This window comes from Cervus elaphus, chromosome 5 (genome assembly GCF_910594005.1).
Source record: "Cervus elaphus chromosome 5, mCerEla1.1, whole genome shotgun sequence".
Taxonomy (NCBI): domain Eukaryota; kingdom Metazoa; phylum Chordata; class Mammalia; order Artiodactyla; family Cervidae; genus Cervus; species Cervus elaphus.
The window spans coordinates 19,501,516-19,528,450 of NC_057819.1; the positions used below are offsets into that span (position 1 = coordinate 19,501,516).

Here is a 26,935-nt window from a genome sequence, read left to right on the forward strand (position 1 = left end):
TCTGACTCTCAGGTAACAAGTACATGGCACCAAATTACCAGGATTTTTTTCCTTACCAAATACACAGAAGACATCTTTAGTTTTGAGGCCGACTGAGAACATTTTCTTTCTTCTTAAACAATAAAAAAACTCATGACTTAGAAAAGAAAAATGACTTGATTTTCTAGATTTTTTTAGATTAATGATTTCTCGAGAATTTTTTACAAACACTAGTAATTCAAAATAAAAAAATCAGGATACCAAATTTGATTAGAGATAGAATAATTTTTGAAATTTTAAAATTAAGGATCTGGGTGATTTAGCTACTGACAGTCAAATTCAGGATTTAAAAGGTATACATACATACGTGTTTTCTTATATGTGACTCAGATTAGTTCTTAAATCTTTTAGCACAAAATGACTTCTGTAATAGACAGACTCCATCCTGTAGTGGTTAAGAGCACAGACTTTGGGGTCAAATGGCCCAAATGCAAATCCTGGCCCCACTATCTCTATTAGCTGTGTGAGCTGGGACATATTAGTGCCAGTGCCTCAGCGTCACTCATCTGTAAAATGGAGACAACGCCACTACCTCCCTCATGGGACTGTGGTGAGACTAAGTTAACATTTGTACAGTGCTGGGAATAGTGTCTGGTGTAAAGAAAGCCCTTATGGGTGCTTAAATATATAAATAAATTTCACTTTTTTCATCTTTCAAGTGAACACATGACTAATGCACTGCCTCCTAGGGCCAAACACTGTGAGCTGGGGGTTGGCAGAAGTCATTCTGTTCCCAACACACTTTTCCCTCCTAACCATCGAGAATTTAACCTACTGGGTAACAGAAATACAAAGAGACCAGCTCCCAAGGGAAAAAATTAAAAAAAAAACTGGGGTGAAAATCCTTAACTCTCATTAAAAAGAGCCAATGTTTTCCAGTCTCTTCACCCAAGAGGTCAGGGAAGAAGGCAGAAAAAGAGAGCTAAAGTAAAACAATAACAAAAAATTACTTAGAATACCCACTAGGAATATGAGGACAAGAGGACAATTGACTGCTGGTGGCAAACAGCAGAAAGGTTATTTCCTGGTATTCATACAAAGACCCTCAAATGCAGCTGTGGATGTCCATGCAGTCTGTATAGTTGCAGAGTTTAGATGATGATTTTGGCCAAGTTAACCAAAGGAATGAATCTTCACCTTGGACAAAAGTTTCAACGTAAAGCACCTGGGCCCTCCCGTCAGCCTACACCCATGAGGACCTGGGCGATACCAGGACCAGCAGACTCAAGTCGAACCACTGGGTCAGGGCTGTAGGCCAACTGCAGGGCCCGTCACCCGCCGTGTCCATCATTCACAAACATGGATCAGCTTCGTTAAATAGTGAAAACCATTACCCTAGTGTCTTCTAACTCCCTCTGGAGTTTGTCAGCTTTGGTCTTTTCAAAGAGCAGGCTCTGTTCAAGCTCCTTAATGCGGGCATGCTCCAGTTTGGTCTGCGTCTGTTAGTAAAAAGGAAGAGGAAGAAACACAACAGTGCCACCGTGACATGCCAGCAGAGGAGGAGAAGGGCGCGGCATGCAGACTGAGCCACCAGTACCTTCCACCGAAGGGCGAACAGAAAGGGTGATGGAGAAGGGATGGGCGTGGACTGAGATGGAGAGGTTGGGGGCGGGGGCGATGATGAACACTATGGACAAGAGGATGAGGTGGGCAGGGGACATGAGCTAGTCTACTGAGAAAGAAAAAATGGAAAACACGTGAGGCAAGATGAAAAGTGTCAGATGCATGCAGCCAAATACAAGTTATATTGATAAGTGAAGTTTATCAGCACAAATTAGAATAGTTAATATTCCTCTAATCTATCATTTTCCCTCCTCCCCGCAATAGCTACTTGACATTAATGTGTATGTAACTGACTCAGTGACTTAAAAAAGTAGATTGGCCCTCAAACTGAACATCCATCACCCAAATATGGACAAGATTAATGTCATAAGTCTACATTTGGTTGGTAAGTTCCTAGCGCAGATCTCTGTACTTCTGCATACAATTTGATGTGAGCAAGGGTCAAGTATTAAACCTAACAAAGGAAGTCTAGGAACTGAAGCTAAGGAAACCACACCAGTGGTGCTGGCTGAGATGAATGAGAAGAATCTGGGATTCTTAGCAACATTCCCATACATGACAGATGAGGAGCCATTAAAGTGGACTTTCCAAAGAGTGGCACCAGGAAAACAGGAGGAAGGGAATTAGATTTAAAAGAGAAAATTCAGTGACAGTTATGCTTGAAAGCCTCCATCCCTGGAGCTCAACGCAGGAGAAAAGTTTAACTGGAACTGGGAAGGGGCTCATACTCTTAATCCTAAAACAATCATTTCGCCTCAGCTCAGAGGTAAGAAACACGGTGACTCAATAGAAAGGCAAGAGTTTCAACTCCATGCAAAAAGAGCCAGTAAGATCCTCACATGTTTTAAAACCTCAGATTTTGATGGAACCTGATGGAAAACCCAGAGGGCCATCTCTTTCTAACAGTCTTAAGTGTGGAAGAATCTTAACCAATTTGAAATCATCTAGATCAGTCTGAATGGACCTCTATCCCCACTCACCTCTCCAACCAAAGAGGTTAGCAATGTAATCAACTGACAAAACCTGTCGATAGAGCTGCCCCCGGCAGTTTCTGGTTATTCTGTGGTTTTAACTAGTTGGATCTCTCCATCTGGACAATTTAAGGGAAAAGACAACAAACCCTAAAGTGACAGAAAGCAGTGCAAAGCTTAAGCAGAAACTAGAATCTTTTATGTTATAAATATCTTTAGTCATTCCAGCAGTACTCTGGGGATTTCAATATATTCAAGGGGTCAGTTTGCTTATGAACCAGGTATAAAAAACCATCATAGAATATTTTAAAAGTAAACAAAAAAAATGTCTGTAAAACTTCTTCGCTTGCTTCAGCTCTTCACACTCAAAAAAATTATGAAATAAAAATCAGAAACTTAATTGTTTGGAGAGTCCCCTTCATCTATATGTGCCTTGCGTGTATATGCTCAGTTGCTGAGTCATGTTCCAATGCTTGTGACCCTATGGACGTGTAGCCCACCAGGCTCCTCTGTCCATGGGATTTCCCAGGCAAGAATACTGGAATGGGTTGCCATTGCCTCCTCCAGAGGATCTCCCCAACCCAGGGATCAAACCCACATCTCCTGCATTGGCAGGTAGATTCTTTACCACTGTGCCACCTGGGAAGCTCCGTATGTGTCTTAGGTAGAGGTTGTTCAATTTACCTGCTTTCACAAAAAAAAGAATCTCATCCAGATCTACGTTTTAATAATTCGGGTCATAGTCACAAGAACAGAAATGCAAAATTAACAGGAAGAAGCAAACGCAACAGTACCTTTCTTCTCTTGACATGGAGTTCAGTGTCCTCTGGGTAAAAGGTCACTTCCCACCAGGGAAGGCCCAAGAACACCAGAGTGGGTAAACGTTCCCTTCTCCAGGGGATCGTCCCGACCCAGGGATTGAACCCAGGTCTCCCTCATTGCAGGCAGATCCTTTACTGTCTGAGCCACCAGGAAAGCCCTAAAAGTCGCTACTACTTCTAGATAAAAGGTAAACACCCACTGAACGTGATCTTCTCCCTGTTCCAAGATCCTCTGGGTATCTCCGGACTGGTGAGAGAGTGCCCACGGATGATCTGGGCTCTGCACTGCACTTGGTCAGCCATCAGCAAAAGGAACTAGCAACCTGCTTCCCTGTCCTTCCCTGTATGTCACAGAAATGCTCAGCTGGATAGGACCACCCTGCTTTTAGGACTATTACTTTCTTTGACTAGGATAGAGTATCTCAAGAGGAGAGTCCTGGGGCCATGGAGGGTGGGGGAGTTAAGAGGGAAAGCCAAGGCTCTGCGAGAAGCGCGAGGAGAGGCAGGAGGGAGGCCTCATGCAGACTGACTCTGGATGCAGCAGGAGGAGCCTACTCTGGGAGCAGAGGAGAGACCCAGATCACTGAAGTAGCTGCACAAAAAGGAACCCTTCAGAACGGAGGCTTTAAAAAAAAAAATTCGGTCTTGAGTTGTCTATTTCAGCTGCTGGGAAGAAAACTCCTTTGTTTTAATCGCATTCTCTTGTGGTGGTACATCAGAAGAGGAAGAAGCTTTCAGGTTTTTTTCAATTGGCATCTTGGCCGGCAGGGTGCGCCATGAAGCCACGCTTTTAAGTGCTCTGGTAAGATCACTTCTGAGCCACTCTGGTAAGATCTGAATTGGGTGTTTGATACTAAACAGAGGGAGGAAGAAAAAAAAATCTCCATATCTTGTGGCAGTGCTACTAGAAAAAAATCTCACTTCAAGAATAATAAACTTAGAGGGAGGGGATATATGTACACTTATGGCTGATTCACCTTGTACAGCAGAAACCAGCACAACATTGTAAAGCAATTATCCTCCAATTAAACACTTAATTTAAGAATAATAAATTTAAAATACACCATGTCTTCACTGAAGAATGCCTGCCTCCAGCTTCACCAACTAGGGGAAACACTGACCCAACAAACTGAAGTCTGAATTTCTTGTCAGCCGCACTGGCAGCCATTGGCCAGCAGCAGGCACTCACACAAAAGGCAATCAGTCCGGGACTCCATGTTCCTTTATTCTAATGGGAATAAATGAAATTTGGGGAAATTTTACCCCAGAATTTCTGCAACAACTTCATCTAATATCTTTTATGTTTCAGTCAGCTATCATATATTTTGGAAGAATTCTATTAAAACTAGAAGGCCTTATGAATTAAATGAAGTACGTTGGGCCCCCAGACACAATTCTTGTCTTTCTGCCAAAATTCTTTTTTTTTTTTTTTTTTTTTCAAAATTCTTTATAGAACAAATATGTGCCTGTGTGTTAGACAAATGGATTTACAGAACTTAGTCATTACATACAATTTCTTCAGGATTCAAATGTAACTGCTTTGAAAGCCACATGCACAGAAATATTAAGAACAATGTCTCAAGGTCAGATTATGCAGTTAGTATTTGAGTGTATCAATAAGCATTTTAATCTGTAATCAATCTGTGTTAACAAGGGAAGTATCCATACAGTTAAGTGCCCTCTTACATTCTCAGGATCTTCAGAAATCTGGCTCTTTTGCTATCAGTAAAAAAATAAAAAAATTAACAACAAAAGAGACATTCAACTAGAGTTTCAATATGTGTTAGGGTTTCAGCATAACTTTGATTAATTACAAGTTTACTGGACACACTAGCCTATCCAGTGCTGGTGTCAATATTTTAACTCGCTCCTCAAAACATTGTAGGCTGTATTTGACATGAATTAGATGATGATATGAAACTTCTAATGAGATTTTGGGGTGTTTTTTAAATGGATGAGAACAACACAGAAGTCAACTAAAGGAGTGTAACTCTATATGAAATGAGTGACGAAGACAGCTATCAAAATTACTCATAATCCATTACATTCTGGGCCTTATAAAAGCAGACCACAGAAAATGTTTCCCTTACTCTCTGTTGACTGTAAAGATACATTTATTTCAAAAGAAATCAGCCTTCTTATTTGGAAGGATTTTGAAATTTACATGGTGTGGACATTCAGTAGACTCTAAATAAAATCGCAATGGTAGCAAAAATGTGTATTCTGAGAACTGCACAGACAAGAAACTTCTACTAAAATATTACAGATTAAAGTACCAAAATTCTGCTAAATTTTAAAAATTTAAAATTTGCATTTGTCATACATCTAGCAGTGGTTTGAAAAGCATCAAAGCCATTTAATTCTGGGGCCTTATTAAAAAACTCATATGAATCACTGTTGTTGTTTAGTCACTAAGTCATGTCTGACTCTTCGAGACCCCACGGACTGTAGTCCACCAGGCTCCTCTGTCCACGGGATTTCCCAGGCAAGGATACTGGAGTGGGTTCCCATGTCCTTCTCCAGGGGATCCTCCCAACCCAGGATTGAACCCATGTCTCCTGCATTGGCAGGTGTATTCTTTACTGCTGGGCCTCCTGGGAAGTCCTGAATAGCTGTTAAGAGATGAGAAAACTTGATACTAAAGGAAAATCTCTGAATTGAAAGTATGCCATGAAATAAAAATTGGTCTTTTTTTCTGGAAATTACTAATACTTTAAAAAATCAGTTACCATAACATATATTTATTTTCTATAGGGTTATAAAGGATTTATCCTGCTCAATTGAAAAGGAAAGCTGAGACTGTCCTGAACTATCATGATGAAATAAAAAATGCTCTTTAAAATGCCATTCTGATCATGGGAGGAATAAGTAGAGTCTCACTTAGGACACACTGCCAGATTTATGACTTGATTGACTTCAATGCAAGGTTTTGAATCTGGAAGCATGAGAAAAGGGTAGGGAAAATTTTACCCAGCTACCAGAGTTGAGATGCATAGTGACAGGCTGGAGGGCAGGCAGCCCCTCAGCCATAGCCCACAGCCCAGAGGCGGGGATTCCTGCCACCCCCTCTGCTGCCTGTTCTGGCCACAGTGGTGTTATCCATATTTCTGAATACCGCACCCGCAGAAGCTTTAGATGGCTGGTGGGGTTTTACCTCAAGATCGCCCTTAGTAATCGATTCTTCTTCAACCCGGAACTGAAGGTCCTCAACCTTCCTGTGGAATAAAATCAAAACAAAATACTTAAGGAAGTAACTAAGGAACACCTCTGCCTTATTCCCCAAATTATATATATATAAAATCAATGTCCTCATGAATTTAGCAGATGACGATGGAAAGAAATGCCTTAGCGACGTAGAAAATGAAGAAATGCATTTTAAAGCCTCTGGTTTATAAATCCACAAAGTGAAGAGCTCTTCTCCACTTAGGAAACGCCAAAGTTTTAACCAGGTATGGATCCCAGAAAGTGAAGAGTTGAGAAAATCAACTGGTTCGCCAGGTCACAACCACCAGAAATGGATCTAATCAAGACAAGATCAACCTGGAGGGAAAAGGTCTGATCACCATACAGACAGGTATGAGAAGGGAAGTCTATAATATCTACTTCCCAGTAATAGAACATAGCGGGGAAACTAGCACAGAAAACAAATCTGTCTTTATACCACCCACATCAGATATTCCAGGGTGAGGTCAGCAGGCTACCCATGCAGAGATTCCCAGGACAACATGAGTACCTGTTCCAAGGCTGGGAGAAAAAGGCTTGGAATAATTTGGGAGAGAGGCGATCAAGGATTCTATTTCTTGCTTCTAAAAATGCAAGCTTCCCCCCCCAACTCACATCATAAAAATCTCTGATAAGGGCTTTGGGTTTTGATCAATGCCATCACAAAGTCAATGAAATACGGTATTAGGAAGATTTACAAAACCTGGGTAACACCCACACTGAATTTTTACAAAATTGGGTATAGGAGAAGGAAGAAAAGGAGGACAAAGTCCATCATCATGCTAAGTCGCTTCAGACATGATTAACTCTTTGCAACCCTATGGATTGTGAAAAGAAGGACAAAGTCCATAAACTACGTGCAAAAAAAAAAAAAAAAAATTCACTAGCATTTCTAACAAAGTTTAGAATAAAAAAATTCTACTCTGTTGAATCAGAAACATAATCGTAGGTTGATGCCCTCAAGCTTACTGAAGAGCTGGGGGAACATTTCTACTGTCCAGAAGTCAGCTCAGCAAGAGCTGGTTTAAAAACCCAAGCAAGTGGTACAGGGGCCTTGGCCTTCAGGAGGGCCTGGAAGGGTCTGTCAGTGTGTCTTGTTCACTTGTAGCCGTTTTTATGAATGAGATTCAAGGAGAACTTCCTGTTGTAGTGCTCGTCTCCCCAGTGGCCAGTCATCTCCTCAGTGAAGCACTGAATGTATGACCCACCCCGCCACCCCGTACCTCCCACCACAGCCAGTGTTTGTGACCTTCCTGAGCACTTGGTCATCCTAGAGACCCCTGAGTTACATCACTGTGATCCGAACTGACAGCAGATGGCATTAAGTGCAACTGAGGACAAACGTCCCATAACCCAGAGACAGTCAACCGATTCCATGCACACACCTTTCCCGGAGATCTCATTTGCTCATGGCCTCAAAAGACCTTCTATGAGAAGCAAGCTTGCTTTCTTTGTCTCACACAGTTGAGCACTGGATTTCATCCTGCCCTGGATAGTTCTCTAGCTAAGAGTTCTAATTTCCTATAAAGGCAGTGAGTTTCTCGAGGTGAAGGCCCCTCTGTTACTACCCCGTTCCCCAACACACATAATTTCATCAGATACTTGGACAATGTTTCATAAAGACCAGGTAACTGGGCCCAGGAAAAAAAAAATCCCCTCTCCAGGAATGCCTCAGGTGGAAACTGGGTTTGAATTAACTGACTCAGGCCATCCTCTAGAGGATGTCTGGCACACAGTAGGTGCTCAATAAAAAGCTGTTCAATGAATCAGGGCACATTTATCTGGTTCCAAACTTGTCAAGAAAGCCAAGTCAAAGCAAACCTTCCTCACACAGTATGGGGAATCCTATCTCCACTGAATACACAGTCAGTCCTCTGGTTCTCAGGGTTTGACACCAACAAGGCTGTGGATGGGAAAGCTCTTCCTAAGATGGTTTAAAAAGGAGAGCAGGTTTTGGGATCACCTTTTCTCCTCTTCAAGTTGGTTGAGAAGTTCCATCTTCTCCCTGTCAGCAGCTTCCACCATCGTTCGCAGCTGGTCCATCTTGGCCTCCAATTCCAGGACGTGCTGGGAAAGGCAAGCATGTTAGTGAGTGGCCTCCTCCTGACCCAGACATGCCTCCAAAGAGCTACAGCTAAGTGGTACAACTGTGGGTCAGCATCAGTCAAAAACCTTGTCACGTTAAAGTGCTTTCTATGATCTCTTATAACAGGTTATTCTCGGCAGCACTTCTGGGAGCCGGATGATGAAAAACCACACCATTAAAGCAAATGGGGGTAATGCTAAAACAACTCTCATCTCTTTTTAAAAGATTTTTTAAGGTGGACCATTTTTAAAGTCTTTACTGAATTTGTTAAAATACTGGTTTTATTGGTTTTATGTTTTGGTGTTTTTTTGTTTTTGTTTTTCGGTCACAAGTAGGATCTTAGCTCCCCAACAAAGGATTGAACCTGTACCCCCTGCATTGGAAGGCGAGGTCTTAACAACTGGGCCACCAGGGAAGTCTCCACTCTCATCTTTCTTGAAGCTGAAACTCATACAAAGCATAACCTACAAAACAGGAGTTGTAACCACTACTAAGGTCCTAGTGTATAAGCTCATCTGACAACAGACAGGCCAAGAGACCTGGATGTAAAGACCAAAGAGCACAGCAGACTCAAGAAGAACAGAACTTCATCTTTATGATGATGCAAACTGGTACCCAGGGCACAGCTTTCAAACAAGCCCAGGAAAGACATCTATGCTCATTTCAGCAAGCTCGAGATCAGCTCCCTGGCTCCAAGCACCAGGTATGCTGCCCAGCCTCCTCCCTCAATTTAGAAACCGTCACCGACTCCACGATAAGATCAGCCTAGAACCCGTCACCATCTCCGCCACAAGGTCAGGGCCAGACTTTACCTGGTCATGTCCGTCCCGGGCCAGGGCGAGCTCCTGCTCTATCTCCCCCACGTGGCTCGTGGCCTTGGCCACCTCCGCCCTCTCTAGATCCCGTTCGGCCAGCAGCTGCTCAATATGCTGCTGCTTCTCCTTCAGGGCCTCCTGGAGGGCGGTGGTGCCGGAGATCTTCCTGGCATAACGGGAGGAGGTTTCAGTCAACTGCAAAGGAAAGTTAAAGATGTGAAGGGCGACGATGCTTTGAGGGATGCAGGGAAGGGGCGGTGCATGCAGCACAGGCGTCTCCTCGGCAAAGTAAAAGCGCTGCCCCTGGCTCACAGGCTTGCCCAGGCTTAGGAAAGGTTTTCCATCGTGGAAACAAGACGGCACGTGCCTCGGGCCTGTCAGTGTCACAAAGAGCCCACCAATGTAAAGAGGCCACAGAAAAACCAAAAAGATGTTTGCGGCTCAAAATCAAAGGTGCCCTGAGCTGGGCTGAGGGGGCTGGGTGGAAAAAATCTCTCAGGACCCAGGTCACAAGCTTCTCAAGACTCCATTTCTGCCTGGACTTCATGAATAGTTATCTTCTCATTAAGACAGTTTGGCCAATCTTCTGTTCCTTAGACTTTAGGATGAGACTTTTTTCAACTTCTTGAGCTTCTACACACCATTAAGTGACCACGATGTCACCCATGGAATCACAAACCTTCCTTCAACTGATTACATAGTTTACACACTTGGGACTTTGTGAGATTTTCTTCACTTTTCTTCTAGAACAAAAGGCAGAGGTGATTTCACCCAGGGATCCAGCTCTGAGGACCTGATTTCCAGTCCCCAGAAAGATTTACAAGGATGAGATGAAAAGGAAACTTGTGTTGTGCCTTCAAAGCATGTGTGAATGGGTGAGTGTGCAAGTACACACACAAGAGAAAGGAAAAAAGGGCACGGGGCGGGGCGGGGGGTAGAAAAGGGGGATAGGAGAAGTTCACGGAGAAAGAGAAGTAGGGGGAGGAAGGAGAGAGAAAAAGAGTGCATGAGAGGGGGAAGGGGGAGGAGAGCAGGAGTTGAATGAGAGACAGCAGGGGGGGGGCGGGGAGGCGTGGAGAAAACCTCTTTCTGCTCTCATCTCTGCTGTTTCACACAGCAGACACCTCCTCAAGGTGCCTAATTGTCATGTGAAAACACAGAGAACAAAACCTTCTGTTAAAGAGTTCAGAGGTCATTTGGACAAGCTGAATAACACTCTTCCAGGCTGGGCTCTGGGGGGCTGGGAGGGGCTCCAGAAGAGGCTGCAAACCCTTGGCCAGCGTTTGTCCGAGGCCCTTTACCGAGCGATCTCTGGCTTGAGGCCACTGTTTCTACTGAGAGAAATTTCTTGAATTACTTAAACATATGAGGGGGAGGGGGATTTCCTGTTCTCTCTTTTAACCACCTGACGTTGACTTTCCAGTTTCACTATGTGGTTATACTTTCTCGTACTAATATTTCCTCCCTTTAAAAAAAAAAAGAATTATTTATTTGCGCGTGTCAGGCCTTCATTGCGGCATGCAGGATCTTCATTTGTTTCAGCACGTGGAATCTTTAGCGTGGCATTTCAACCCTCAGTTGTGGCATATGGGATCTAGTTCCCCAACCAGGGATCGAACCCCGGGCCCCTTGCATTGGGAGCATGGAGTCTTAGCCAACATTTCTTCCCGAATACACTAAATCTGAGCTTCCCAAACCCTGCAGGGAGACACACCCCAGGGTGCTACAGCTAACTCGCAGGGGAACAGTGACACCTGTTGGACATTATGCAAACTACTAGCTGGAGGCAATTCAGCTTCAACCTTGGATTGTATTTACAATGATATTACAATCCTTTCAGGCACATCTCTCCAAAGCTTGGTTTTGGCCACTGCCAGGACAAAAAGCCCAAATCAATGTAGCACAGAAAATGAGGGTAGCAATGTTCACTACGAGTCCAAGGTTTCAAAGGATGTGCAATGCCCACAAGGAGCAACCTAATAGTAACTCATTGTGGTTATTTAAGAATGAATTACAAATACTATTTTTGCTTTCAGCTAATGAGTATCATTTTTTTTTTGAATAGTTACTAAACCGTGAGGACATAAATATTAAGCTGTTTGGACTGAAATACTTAATAAACAGAACTGTTAGCTATTTTTTTTGGCCTATGGGCACTGTGAAAAAATAACAGAGACTCTAAAGGTTCTGTGGAACTGTGCTAAATACTGTCAGAAGATCATTTTGCATTCAATCTTTCAGCTTTTTTTATATATGTACAATGGATCATATTGTCGAGCTGTATTTTTAGGAAATCATGCATTTGATTATCCTGTTTTTCACATATTCATTTATGGTGATTTCTGGTTTAGAAACTATAACCACTCAATATAAAGAGATACAAAAATAAGCTGCTTTAAAAGGCAATGAGACTCATTTCTCTTTTGCTAGTTTTCTTCAAAGAGGAATCAGAACTGGTCTAAAAAATAAGAGGAGAGGTTGGGAGGATAGGAAGGGCTTGGGGAATCTCCAAAGAAATGGACACAATTGTAACATAATAAAAATTTCTCCAAAAAAAAAAAAGTAAGAATTTGGAATCCAGAGTAGACATGTCCACAGAATTGCTCCTGAATTAGTCCTGAGAATGTAAACTCATGTCCTGAAACGTAAACTCGATGTCCACATTAGAGCTGGCTGACTGACTCTGAACAAGACTTCATCCAAATAGAGGGTTTTCTTCACCTCCATTTCACTCAGACATTCTAAGAGTTCTTGTCAAGCTTTTCTTATCAAGTTCACTTGTAATTTACACGCTGAAGATGCAGGCTTTTATATGAGCAGAATGACAGAGTCCAAGCAGGTACCTGTGTCACCTGAACGTAAGGGGAAGAAGTCCAATGGCTGCAGAGGAGGGTAGCCCCTGCCATAAAGAAAGATGCCCCCGAAGGTCCCGTCCCTGCCCAGTGTCAACAGAAAGAAGGCCAAGCGAGATCAGGGGCCAGCAGCCTTACTCCCCGATCGCAACATTTCACATTCTAATTCCTGTCTGCAGTTCATTGTCATGAACCAGAGACGCAGAATCCAGTCTGGAGTGTAATCTCACACAGTCATGTCAAATTTGAACAGTATCTGCCTCACTTCAAGCAAACAAACTAAAGGGCAGGGGGTGGGGGTGGGGAAGCAAATCCAAAAAGTCACTGCTTTGGCCCTAAGAAAGCATGATGTTAACAAACAGAACAAGATGCTGCCTATTTTGATTCTGATGATTTTATCTTACTGATCAAAGCAGGAAAGGGGGAGAAAGGGAGAGGGAGTGGGAAGGGGAGATGGAGAGAGGTGACAACACAAAACAGGGCCTTTCAGGCATCTTTTCCAGTTGCCTACGTTCTTCTCTGCATCCTCGGGCCTGAGGCAGGAACACTCCACACCCACTGAACTGCTTTCAGTGGGTGACACTGCATGAACACAACATGAAAATTCTAAGAACATGCCTTTTCTCAAAATACTTTTAGTTCTAGTCTGACAACAAAGAGAAAGACAGCCAGGTCCTTGGGGAAAGGGATCCCTCCAATTTTCCTGTCTTCCGGATGCCAAAATAATATCAGAATAATCAATCATCTCATACGTTAGACTAGGGAGTCGTTACTATCGATTCACCAGGCACTGTGGTATCTCCCAGTCTTAGGAGTCTGAAAGGAGCTGTTCAAAATTCTTTATTTCAAACTTGTACTTGTGCTAGAGGTTTGGGTTCTCTTTTGCTGCGAAATGTGTAAGGACATTCACAAGCTACAGCGAGGGGAGGTGTAACCTTTCCTAAAGCAAAGCAGGCGTGCTGATGTGGGTGGGGGGCACCTGACATGCCTGGAATGCAGAGAAAGACAGGAAGGGAGGCTCACCAGTCCTGTCCGGCTGGGCTTGCTGCTCACGGAAGAGGCCACGGAGCTCATGGAGCTGAGAGAGGAGGCGGACGGGCTGCGCTTCACGCCGGCGGGCGTGGTCGCCATTGCTCGCCTCACCGCCGAGGCCTTGGCTTTGGCTGGCGTGGTGGAGGGGAAGCCAATCTTGGTGACTTTGTGGACCGGAGCAAACAGGCCGTATTTGGGTTGACACTGAAAATACCTTGAGGGGACAACAATTAAGGACAGGAACAAAAAGCGGCTTAATGACAAGAAAGAAAAACTTGTAACCAAAAGGCTCTCCTGACTCAAACCTGTGACTGGCTTGCTGTGAATTCTACCAACCGGCTGGGGTGCTGCACCCAGCCTGCAGTGTTCACTGGATGTGCAGGCTGATAAATAACTTCAGTAATGTCTTCAAAGACACATGAGGAAACAACAGTGTGATACGCAGAGACGGACTCACTTGTCTGTTGCTAAGATTCTATGTAAAGAGGAAGTCATTTCTACTATCTGATAAACACACAGCAGAAGAGCTCAGCAGCCCAGTGATCCCACTTAATAAAACCTTGCTAAACAAAGGGAAAAAGAAATCAAACAAGCACCTAGCTGGCGGATTCACTCAAGTAAAGGTGGAGAAGTATCAGCTGGTTAGTCAGTTATCAGACTGACACTTGGAGACGTTATGACTAGCGAATTTTAACATCTTAACATCAAGAATATGAACGTGATGGCTTCATAATCATTGCAGCACTAAGAGATTTTTTAAAATCTCAAGGCATTATTACTGTATTTGGTGCACAGCACCTATATACTTAAAATCATCAGCTGTAATAAATGCATCCCTCTGGATATTGACAATGAGGGGAGGCCTGTGCACAAGTTGGGGCAGGAGGTCAGAAGGGCTATCTGCATCTTCCTCTCAATTCTTCTGTGAACTGAAAACTGCTCTAAAACAAAAACAAACAGATACATAAACCCAACGCTTGTTCAGAATCTACTCAGATGCACTGCACATATCACTAAACAGAGTCAGGGGACTTCTCCGGTGGTCCAACGGTTAAGACTCCTTCTTCCAATAGAGGGAGTGTGAATTTGATCCCTGGTCGAGGAACTAAGATCCCACATGCCACAGATCCCATGTGCTGCAGGGTGCGGCCAAAAATTTAAAAAATAAGTAAGTAATTGTTTTCTTTAAAAGCACACTAGCACACACGAAATTTTTAAAAACAGAACAAGGTGGGGAAAAAAAAGACAGAGAGACCATCTAAGAGAGAACGACTAATCCTAGCGGAGGGGAAAATCAGTAGATGAGTCTTAGGAAATACAAGTGCAGCTCTTCAAAACGCTCATGTCCATTTTATTGCACACACTGGGTGGGGCTGGCTTGAGCATCTTTACGTGCAGGAGGGAGAGGAAATTCCAACAGCAAACGCACCTTGTTCCAGCAACAGCCCCATCGTTCTTCCCGAGAGGCTCATCCAACTCCACGCCACACCACTCCCCCTTGGCAAAGTCTGTCTCCCCAAAAAACCGGACTACACCAGCCTTCGTGCCACCAACCTGGAAGCAGAGAACAGTAAAAGGAAGAGGTGAACAAAATCCCACAGCTGAATCCTTTGCACTTAGAGCCAGTCGTTAATACTGTGTTCCATCATTGCTGTAGGCAGCTCTTCTCTTCACCTCCTCTCCAACTGTTTAAAGAGTTCTCTTCAAAGGTCAGCAAAGGTGACCTGGGTGACTTCGGTTGCTAGAGTGATCTGATACCTGGTATAGTCCAATAATGAAATTGTCCAATAATGAATTCTTTAGAAAAAGGGAATAATTACTATTATTACTATTACTTCATGCCAATAGTAATAATTATTGTTACTCCAGAGGGAGTTTCCTGCTTCAAAATAAATATCTGCTAAAAAAAAATAAAACCCTTACATTACTAAAAGAAAAACAAAATTTGTGTATAATCCACTGTAACAATGGCTGTGTTCATTTTCTCAAACTTCCTTTACATCATTACCCATGTAAAGCAATAACATATACATATTAAGGGCAAATATTCATACATCCACACACATGAAATATAAATTCTTCAAAATACTTAAAATATTGATATTTTCTACTGTGAGGCTCTTCATTGCTTCACAACTATTAAAATGACAGTTCTTAAAAATAAAATAAAATAAAATAACAGTTCTTCACATTTTATTTTACATGAACTGGTCAAAGCTTTGAATTTTTTTAAATGTCTCTTTGTCCCAGCTGCTGGTGATATAACATGCAAACATTATCCCATCACCATTTACTAATCCTTCCTTTGCCACTATTTTTGTTTCAGATACTCATTTTTATCACATTCTCTCTCATGTAAGAGAGAGAATAGATCTGAGTCTTTTTACAGTTTCAGAAATTCAGTATCTGTGCTACTGCCATAGCATTTTACGTTTTGTATGTTTTTTTTACTGCCATAGCATTTTAATTACTGCTACTTCACAACCAGTATCATATTTGCTAATGATGGTTTTCCTTACTACTCTTCTTCAGAATATTGATCTTTCTTACTTTTAATTAAGCTTCTTTTTTTCTTTTTAATTTTGGCTGAGCCTCATGGCTTGCAGGATCTTAATTCCCCAACTGGGGATGGAACCTGGCCACCTTTTTCTCAATTAAAAAAAAAAAAAATTCCCCAATTATAAAAATGGTGAGTCACTGCAGGCCACTGAGAACATCACAAACAAAAAATACATGTTATTTGTGTATTCTCAACACCCAGGGACAGTTGCTGTTGACATTTTGACATTTCACTTTCCCTTCTATATTATGGTAGCTGTTTAGTATTTCACAATACAGATGTATCACAATACGGACTTCACTCAGTTTTTGTTTGGGATGTTCCCTTTTTTCTTATTGATTAAAAAAGTAACTCTTTATAATAAATTAATTCTTGAATAGATGATGCATTCTCACGGTTCAAACGCTTTCAAATGTTAAGTATACATCAGGACTTCCCTGGAGTTCCAGTAGTTAAGACTGCCTTCCAATGCAGGGGGCGCAGGTTCAATCCCTGGTCAGGGAACTACGGTCCCACATGTTCTGGGTGCAGCCAAAAATAATATTTTAAAAGGTATGTATTTAGAGAAGAGCCTCTCTTCCTAGACTTCTGTCCCTATCTGCCTCCTCTCCCCACCACAGGTAACCTCTGCTATTGATGTACAGTATTTCTTCATGCCAGCATTTCTTCATGATCTAAAAGCAAATGTTGATTCGCATTTTTACACTAAGGCCAGTGTACTATACGCGCTGTCCCGCACCTTGCTTTATTCCACATCAAGACACAGAGAACGTCCTGCTTGTGTTTACAGTCGCATGTTGTTCCACTGCATGGATTCACTCCAGTTTATTAAATCAGCCCTTAACTGGGAGACATTTAGGTTATGTAGGTTTATCTATTTAATAAATTTAAAAGTCATTTTGGTTAATTAAAAAAGAGTCCAGTGGGACTGTGTTAAATGTAGATTATCTTGGGAAGATAACCTATTTAATCAACCTTCACAAAGAACCGGCTTTTCAGTTTTTCCTTTTTGTTTTTAATGTTCTCTATTTTATTTAATTCATTCTTTATCTCACTACTTCCTTTCTCTTACTTCCTTGGGGTTTATTACTCTCCCCTTCCTAATGTCTTAAGATCAATACTAATTTGCTTTTTTTAAAAAAAAATTAGTTTTCTTTGGCTGCACTCCATGACTTGTGGGATCTCAGTTCCCTGACCAGCGGGATCAAACCCAGACCCTTGGCAGTGAAAGCACAGTGTCCTAACCACTGGACCACCAGAGAATTCCCTAATTTGCTTTTTAACACCAAAGCTATTTGTTTCCAGTTTTTCTCCAAACACAGCTTCCTAAGAGTTTGGGATGACACGCGTTTTTTTCCCAGCTATATTTAACCTTTGTTGAGGATGAAAAATATTAAAGCCTCAAAGCCACTGTGTATACTTTTTCTCTGAAAAAGAAACTCTTGGTGAGTCTGATTTGAGGACCCAAAGCAGTTATGGTTGAAGGTACTGCAGGCAGGAAGGGAACGTGAAGGGTGACAGAGGGCGGGTCTGGTGTCACGACAGGCGTCCCTGAGGAAAGATGAAGCTGGAGGCTGGAGAAGACTCCCCGCAGGGGCTGCTGTGTCCAGCGCTGCCACCCACAGCGCACGGCAGAGCGGAGGAGCACTCGGCAAACGCTTGCTGAAGAAATGAAAGGAGACTTCTCCGTAGGGAACTACTCAGCGAAGGCCACTTCCCCACGTAAACCAATGAAAGGAAAAAGGTATGCCGCGGCTTGAGGTTGAATTTGATGGCTCAGAAGTGAGCAGAGAAAGAGCTATGCTAACACAGGCTAGGTGAGCACGGGCTCCGAGCTGGATAGATTCACATGCCGGCTCTGTCTACGGATGAGGCAAGTCGTTTAACTTCTAAATCTTAAGTTTCCTCATAGGTAACATGGAGATAATTATAGGACTGTTGTGAGGATTAAATAAAATAACCCACATAAAACTGCCTTGTGCAGTGTCTGACAGATAGGGTAGGAGTCTGACATGTATTAGCAGCCAGTGTGTCCATGCTAAAGAGAGTATTAGTTCCAGATCTGGCAAACCGGACTTTTTAACACACTTCTTGGTAACCATGGAATGTATGAATAGCAACCTGCATAGAACTGGCCTCTGTTTCATCGGTCCTCTTATTCCACACCTTCCAAAGCAGCAGACTAACCAACATCACATGAGCAGAACACAGCACATTAGTTAAAGATGAGGCAGTCTCTCCAGATAATGTGCTGGATTCTTTGAGGGTGAGTCTAAGTTACTGTCATGACCACTGTTTTTCCAAGAGGCGTCAGACAGGCTGTGGGCTTGTTAAACGAACCAGCAAATTCTCCAGACAAACCACCGCTTCACTCAGTGCAGAAGCTTTATAGCAAATTACCACAAACAATAGATCAGCAACGTTTCCTCTAAATGCAGGTAACAGACTATATGTCTACCCTGAATGTCACAAAGTTTGTTTCAAATGGATGATTACCGGTTCCTAGAATGGACAGTTTTCGTATCCTTTTCCCTCTCCCCTAACCTGGAATTCTTGACTCATATGACAGATGAAATGCTATCTTTTCCCCTATAAAAGATCCTCAGTGATTATTCAAAATATCCTCAACAGAGACAGAAAGTCACATGAAGTCCTAAATCACTGTCTCTTCCACTTAATCATTTTACAATTTCTTTTCTAAGCATCTAAACATGATTTTCTAAAGCTAAGTTTTATTTCTCATGTGTTGAAGAGAACTCAAAAGTATTACAGTATGTGCATTTACATTAAGTATAAGCCACAATTTTCAAATCTATGTCTCAGGGGTAGATAACAAGATTATTTTAAAAAAAAATTTTAGAACATTGAAACGAAAAAATAGGCAAACACAAATAACTACCATTCATTCTCTTTACTTTTGGAATATATATATGTGTGTGTGTCAGGAGTCATATATATATACACATATATATACACACAGACACATGTTAGGAGTCATATATATTGCATGTACACACATATATGACTCCTAACACTGGTCAACCTAAGTCTAAATTAGAGGTCACTACTGGGGACCTCTAATTAATTCAAACTATACCTCTTAACTCAAACTAGAAACTTGGCTAAAGGAAAACCTACCTGTGCTCATGCTTTAGCAAATGTCAGATTTTTAAATTCTCATTCAGTCATTCAACATATATTTCTTGCATGCCTGGGCCCTTGGATACAAATATAAACCAAAAGAAGTGTTGACCCTGACAGAGAGATATCCAAACAAACAATTCCAGCAAAAAGTGATAAGCACTTGAAGTTTCTACAAAATGCTGTGAGACCAGAGACAAATACCCTCCTTGAAAACTCTTAGGAAAAATAAGAACTCCAATAAATTCTGCAGGGCTAATGAATGGAAATGGAAAACCTTGAATCCTCTCTCAACCCTCCCATGTAGTCATCAAGTCCCAAACAAGCCATTTAACCTCACTGTGCCTCAGTTTATAAAGCTATAAAATGTCCAATGAGTGGCAATGCAGGACTGTTCCACAGGGCTCTCTGAGCAACAGAATTCTGTGAGGTGGCTGCTTAGCTGCCATGTCGTTAATTTAAGCAGCTTAATTTTAAAAGGTAAACATGGCTAATTGGTATTTACCAATACAGATTTAGCCCTGACTTAACACTTAATCACCTGTGAGATGACCGGTCAGTATTTTACGTCACCTCAACTAGAGAACAATCCAGCTTTGGGCAGCTCTATGGCGACAAATTCCTACAAGACAGGTAAGGTCCGCCTGGCCAGGTTTTTATCCTTGGGTCCTAACCGCATCTCCCGTCATACCTTACAGTGTTACTGCTGCCCTCTAAGGGTGTCATGTGACAACAGTATTTAAAACACTCTTTTTTTCTTTTCTAATTTTTGGCCACATGTGGGATCTTAGTTCTCCAACCAGGGATCAAACCCATGCCCCTTGCAGTGGAACTATGGAGTCCAAACCACTGGACTTCCAGGGAAGTCCCAACCCTCTGATTCTTTTAACAAAGTTTTATGAGTACCTACTGCGTGCCAGGCATTGTTCTAAGTGCTGAGCATAAAGCAGTGAATGAGACAGAGAGTTTCCAGACTTTCACAAAGCCTAAATTCTGGTCTGGGGAACTGGACAATGAACAAATAAATAAATGAGATCATTTTCAATACATAGAGGGCTATGAAAAACACACAGCAGGGTGAGGTTTAGCAAAGGGTCTAAGACCCTTTTTTGAAGGGTCTTTAGTTGGGGTGACGGGGAAAGGATCCTTAACGAGGTAACGTCTGAGTCAAGGCTCAAGGACTTTGAGACATCGGTCATGCAAAGACCTGGGGGCAGAACATTCCAAGCAGAAGAAAGAGCAAACCCTAAAGTGAGAATGAATCTGGGTGCTGAGGTGACAGCAAGGAGGCCAGCGTAGCTGGAATGGAGTAAAAAAGGAGACGAGCAGAGAGAGCTGAGCTTGGATGCGTGGGCAGGGGCCACAGCATCAGACTCTGCAGGTCCCTGGAAGGAACTGAGATGTTTATTTTAATGCAGTGGGACATCCATTAGGGAACACGGGGACGGGGACGGGATGGAGGCTCATGAGGGAGCGGATGTATGTATACACACGGCTGAGTCATGCTGTTGTGCAGCAGGAACTAACACTACACTGGAAAGCAATTATACCCCAATAAAATTTTTAATTAATTAAAACTAAACAGGTGAGCAGATAAATAAGGTGTGGTATAACCCTAAAATGGAGTATCATCAGTCATAAAAAGCAATGAACTACATGATGAACCTCAAACACTCTGCTGAGTGAAAGAAACCAGACATTACAAAACTACATAAGATTTGGGGGCATTTATAGGAAATATAGGATTCTCTGGTAGCTCAGCTGGTAAAGAATCCACCTACAATCCAAGAGACCCTGGTTCGACTCCGGGGACGGGAAGATCCACTGGAGAAGGGATAGGTTACCCACTCCAATATTCTTGGGCTTCCCTCGTGGCTTAGCTGGTAAAGAATCCGTCTGCAATGTGGGAGGCCTGGGTTCAATCCCTGGGTTGGGAAGAGCCCATGGAGAAGAGAACAGCTACCCACTTCAGGACTTTTGGCCTGGAGAATTCCATGGACTGTATAGCACCAAAGAATTGATGCTTCTGAACTGGGAGAAGACACTTGAGAGTCCCTTGGACTGCAAGGAGATCAAACCAGTCGATCCTAAAAGAAATCGATCCTGAATATTCATTAGAAGGACTGATGCTGAAGCTCCAATACTTTGGTCACCTGAAGCCAAGAGCTGACTCATTAGAAAAGACCATGATGCTGGGAAAGATAGAAGGCATGGGATGAGATGGTCGGATGGCATCACCAACTCAATGGACATTGAGTCTGAGCAAGCTCTGGGAGATGGTGAAGGACAGGGAAGCCTTGCATGCTGCTGTCCGTGGGGGTCACAAAGAGTCAGCACAACTGACTGAACACCAAAAATAGGAAATATCTGTGAAAGGCAAATGTGCAGAGATAGAAAATGGATCATTGATTGCCTGGGGCTGGAGATGCAGTGGAAAATGACTTGCAGACTGGCAGGAGGAACTTTCCAGGGGAAGCAAATATTCTAAAACTGGATTATAGAGACTGCATAACTGTGTACATTTATGAAAAATCATTGAATGTTTGGATGCATAAATTACACCTTCATACAGCTGCTTAAGGAACAAAACAGATCCAAGTTAAATAAAACGGAGGATTAGCTTAAAATTAAGATGGAGGTGATGGATACATGTCAGAGCAGCGAGAATGGGAGGGACTCCCCGAGGGGCTGACAACGCAGAAAACTGAAATGCCATCTGCGTGTCCCACAGCATTTATTTATCTACTTTTTAAAACAAAAGACAGGGACTTCCCTGATGGTCCAGTGACTAGGACTCCACATTCCTAACGCAGGGGGCCCAAGTTTGATCCCTGCTCAGGGAACTAGATGCCACATGCCACAATTAAGACTTGGTGCATTGGTGCAGTCAAATGAATAAATACTTTTTTAAACAAAAATAAAATCTATTTGTAACTGTTTAAACATTTAATAGGAACCAAAAAAAAAAAAAAGAAGAACCACCTGAGGTTGATAAAAGTGCAGAATATTTAATTGCAAGAGTCACACTCATAGAGCACTACGATCAAAAAGTTTAGCCAAGACTCTGGTCTTGGAAGCAGACTAGTCTTACTCATGACCAGTTTTCGAGACAGACTCCTTGACCAGCTGCCCCAACTCTCATTTGCCCCTACCCATGGGCTCAGCACGTAATTAACATTAAAAACATACAGATCGTGGCGCTCCACTCTTTAGAGCAGGGGGATCTGGAAAACTCGGAGCCAAATCCTCTTTTGCTAACAGCAGAGGGGGAACCCAGGGCTGCCCTGGTGGCTCAGATGGTAAAGAGTTTGCCTGCAATGCAGGAGACCTGGGTTTGATCCCTGAGTCGGGAAGATCCCCGGGAGAAGGAAACCACAACCCAGTCCAATATTCTCGCCTGGAAAAGTTTCATGGACAGAGGAGCCTGGTGAGCTACAGTCCATGGGGTCACAGAGAGCTGGACACAACTGATCAACTAAACACACAAGCATCAAAAAACCTCCAGGGCAACAAAACTGTAGCTGGGACAAACTCGGAGCTGGCACAGAAGTGAACGGTAACCGCATTAGTCACTCAGCTGCGTCGACTGACTGCGACCCCACGGACTGTAGCCTACCGGGCTCCTCTGTCCATGGGATTCTCCAGGCAAGAATACTGGAGAGGGTTGCCATCCCTCCAGGGGATCTTACCGACCCAGGGATTGAATCTGGGCCTCCAGTATTGCAGGCAGATTCTCTACCATCTGAGCCACCAGGGGAAGCCCCAAAGAAGTGAGTATATGCCAAACAAACAAGTTACAGATTGAGCCTTGGTAAACTGATGTGCTGAAATGATGCTCTGAAACATCAACTGCTAAAACTCATGACTATTATAACTCACCTTGAAACTAACAGATCCAGAAGGAACTCTTTGAAGGTAACAGGTATAAAGGGCTGCCACAAGTATGAGGGGACTTGTGAATTCACAGAATGCTACTCATGAATGCTACAGGACTGGGAAGCAGAAGTCTTGAATTCTAAATCTAAAACCTGCCTTCAACGCACTGTATGTCCTTATTTGTAGGACAATATAATCACAAAAACTGCCTATTTCAAAATTACGCTATCAGTCATCAACTCTACATAACAGGTTCTAGAGTAAAAACACCTAAACTTGAATTGCAGAAACATCACTCTTAAGGTTGTACAAACTTGGGCAAGTGACTATCCTTCTTAAGGCCTATTTTCTCATCAGTTCTGTGGTGCTACTCCATTCACTGCTGAAACAGGATTCCCTGGCGGTCCAGCGGTTAGGACTGCTCCCCTGCTGAGGGTCCAGGTTCGACCCCTGGTCAGGGAACTAAGATCCCACAGGTTGTTGCAGCCCAGCCAAAAATAAATTTTTTTAATTAAAAAAAAAATAAAGGATCCACTGCTAAAACATTAAATGAAATGCATGGGATACTTCAAAGACTAACAGCCATGTTTCTTTTCCTTTTTTTTTTTTTTAAAGCAGTTGAACAGATATAAAGGATATTGAGAGAGCACAGGGTCAAAGGCTTCAGACAAATGTTATGCCGTGAACTTAACAAAAGTGTTGAAAAAGTAAAAGAGTAAAGCTTTAAATTTTCAGTGAGAAAAAGAGCTACCATCTCTTGGGTGCTGACTGCTAAGAATTATATATGCATCATCTAATGATGAGATGTTTGGATAGCATCACTGACTCAACGGACATGAACTTGAGCAAACGCTGGGAGATAATTAGGAACTGGGAGGCCTGGCATGCTGCAGTCCATGGGGTCACAAAGAGTCAGACATGATTTAGCAACTGAACAACAACATCTACTTTAACCCTCACAACAATGCTAGAGGTTAGCACTATTATTCAACCCTGTTTTCACAAACAAGAAAACTAAGAAGTTAAATAACTTGCTCAGGTCATAAAGGCAGAGTTAGACTCACCTTGTGTTTTTAGCAGTGCTATACTGCCTCTTATGTAAAACAAACAAAAAAAGAATAAACCAATTATCCTGTCAAATTCGGGGATTCTCAAATGTACAGCATATAGACCATATACATTGTATTTCCTGCTTTTTTAGCACAACAGAACCTAGTGTACATCTCCTTCCTTTTACTGGACCTAAATCTGATAGTTTAAAAGGCACAGAAGTTCTGAAATAACATCCTGTGATGTCTGAGTCTTCCAAGACACTCAAGGAGACAGGATCTCATATTTATCCACATACTATTCCGAAAGCAAAAATTAAAAACCAGAGAGGAAAAAAAAACCCTTTGTTAAAAAACATCTCACTCCACCTCTCAGCTTGTTTTGTCAAATAAAGCTATCTTAATATTTACAAGCTAAAAATTCAATATTCTTTTAGCTAAACTGGAAGACAAAACTAGGTTGATCACTGCAAACCTATGCTTACCCTATGTACAAACTACATAGCCAGTTTCTAATCTGTTGCATATTCACACAAGTGGAACCAGAAAACCTGATTATTTTCTCTAGAAATGAGTGAACAGAACAGATTCTGAGCCCACACTTGTGTATTTCATCCCCTCGCCAGTGATTATCTCTCAAGTCAACACGACGACCTCGGAAGGTTTCTACACTTACCAATACTCGGTCTCCGATTTTGAGTTCTCTCTCTCCTTTCTTGATTGAGCCGGCCTCTGAAAGGTTGGAGATAGATTCGCTGGCGGTTTTCGTAAGGTTGCTGATCTGAGATGTAGCTGAAGGTTCCTTTGCAGTTGGTTGGGATGATTTGTGGGGAATATTTGAGGGGGTGGCTGGGGACGAGGACGCCATGCTGACTGCTGAAGTGGACAGAGGCGAAGTCGCCCGGGAAGCGTGAGTCGTCTTCGGGCCATCAGCTTCATCCTCTGCCTGCACCTTCCTCGTCAACTTTGAAGGTCGGGTAAATATCCCCTTTAGAGGCTCACACTGGAAGTACCGAACTCCTGCTACTGAGCCATCGTTCTTGCCTATGGGCTCATCCAAAACGATCCCGGCCCACTGGCCTGGTGCAAACTGGGTTTCTCCCAGGAACTGGATAAATCCAGGCTTATTCCCATTCACCCAAACTCGCTCCCCAACTCGAAAGTCATCCACAAACTCCTCTTGTGTCTCAGAGGACGGAGTGCTTGATGCTTTTTCACTGGATATTGTTTTTTCTATTGGAGTGGCAACTGCAAACAGAAGAAAGGATCAGAAAAGATTCAGTTTCATACTTAAGCAGACAACTCCTAAGTTAAGGAAAATAAACGAGAAAAGAAGAGTCAAAAGCAACAGAAGTAGCCACAATACTTCAAGAGATGCTCCGTTTATCTTTCTTTTTTTTCAGCAAGGAGGTAAAAAGTATTAATATTTGATCCATCACTACTGTTTTCAATGCTATCAAAACTCAATGAGCTGGTAAGACTTAATCCTTATTTGTAGTTTAGATTGGAAGAAGTCAAAAACAAGGGGGAAAAAAGTAGTCCTTTTCCCAGAATTTGTAACATAGGTCTGATTTCATTGCTTCCCCATATCCTGCACAACATTAGTGAACTCAGACCCATTGAAATGGACTCTATTCCCCGATTTGAGAGGTCACCTAGAAATGACAGGACTAGGCCAACAGTCACAACAGAGATTCTCAATTAACTTGACACAGGAGGAGATTTGTTGCTGGAGTCCCCACCATCACTGTTCCAAGACTATTCTTTTGTTAGCAGAGGTGGAAGCTCCAGCAAGGAAGAAAAGAGAGCCAGACTCCCTGTGAAAGCAAGATGACTTTGCAAACTCTACTCGACGGTAAAGACAGAGTTAAAATTTTGCCAGAAATGTGGTATTTCCACTAGAAATACACTCATACATCCACCCACCAACCACTGATTAAATATTTAGCGTGAACTGGCAAACAGAGCCTGAATTCTTAATGTCTGCCATTTACCGGGCATATCCTGATCTTAGGATGTTACATGACCTGAGTTTTTTTATCTGTAAAGGGGGAAAATAGTGTTATCTTGATGGTTTTTTCTTCCCAAAATGAGAATTAAATGAAATAATGTATTTATTCATGTTATACATCTTTTTTGAGTTCCAACCACTCCAGAACTAGTCCCAGGCACTGTTCTTAACTGGGGACAAAGCAAGACAGTATAGTCTGTGCCTTTGTAGAGCTCAGAGTCTAGAGGTAGAGAAGCAGACAGTTAAGAGACACACCAAGTCATTTCAGGTGGTCTAAGTGCTGTGGAAGAATAATGCCTTTGGGTAGAACAGTCAGGGAAGGCCTCCTGGAGGAGGTGACATCTAGTCTGAGGTCTGATCAGCAGGAGTGAATCACACAAAGCCTGGGGAGCAGAGTGGCCTGGCTGGCTGAGAGTGGGTGCTGAGCATCTGAGCATCCCTTTACCCTACACAGAAAAGGAGACTGGCGTTTCTGTTTGTGGAGGGTTTTTATTGCTGTTTTTTTTAGAAGACAGTGGGTATTCTCAGATAGAACAGATAATAATCTGTCAAAGATAGGGGCTAGTTTGTTTTTTTTTTAAGAGTTAGTGCTAGCTTTGCACATCAACAATCATTCTTCAGAGTGCAGCAAGCATGAATTTCTGAAAAACCATCTTCATAAAAGTGTCTTGAATTCCTTGGCAATGACTTCCTTTCAAGCATGTAAGTTTTAGTCTTAATAAGCTACTTTAATCTCTAATGTGTGCCAAGGAAGGCTGGGGAAACCAAGTTGAATCACATATGATCCGTGAACTCAAGGACTCTATATGCTAAAAGGTGTGCACAAAAAATATTAAAAGTGAAAAAGACAATTCTAACAGGGGTTAAGTATAACAGTGGATGGCTTCACAGAAGGTT

At 42.5% G+C, this 26,935-nt stretch overlaps 1 protein-coding gene across 4 annotated transcripts in view; it reads right to left on the reverse strand.

Annotated features, from left to right (window-relative positions):
• Window positions 1-26,935, reverse strand: part of CLIP1 (CAP-Gly domain containing linker protein 1) — a 114,203-nt gene that overhangs the window by 54,405 nt on the left and 32,863 nt on the right. For 2 of the 4 annotated variants that reach the window (XM_043901950.1, XM_043901951.1), the window contains exons 3-8: window positions 24,704-25,275; window positions 14,831-14,955; window positions 13,393-13,615; window positions 9,515-9,712; window positions 8,580-8,683; window positions 6,549-6,609 (exon numbers count right to left, since the gene is read on the reverse strand). In XM_043901950.1, coding sequence (XP_043757885.1) covers window positions 6,549-6,609; window positions 8,580-8,683; window positions 9,515-9,712; window positions 13,393-13,615; window positions 14,831-14,955; window positions 24,704-25,275 — 1,283 coding nt within the window. Of the gene's footprint in view, window positions 1-1,373; window positions 1,479-5,080; window positions 5,114-6,548; window positions 6,610-8,579; window positions 8,684-9,514; window positions 9,713-13,392; window positions 13,616-14,830; window positions 14,956-24,703; window positions 25,276-26,935 lie in introns of all 4 variants that reach the window. The other 2 variants (XM_043901948.1, XM_043901949.1) reach the window with 2 other exon arrangements.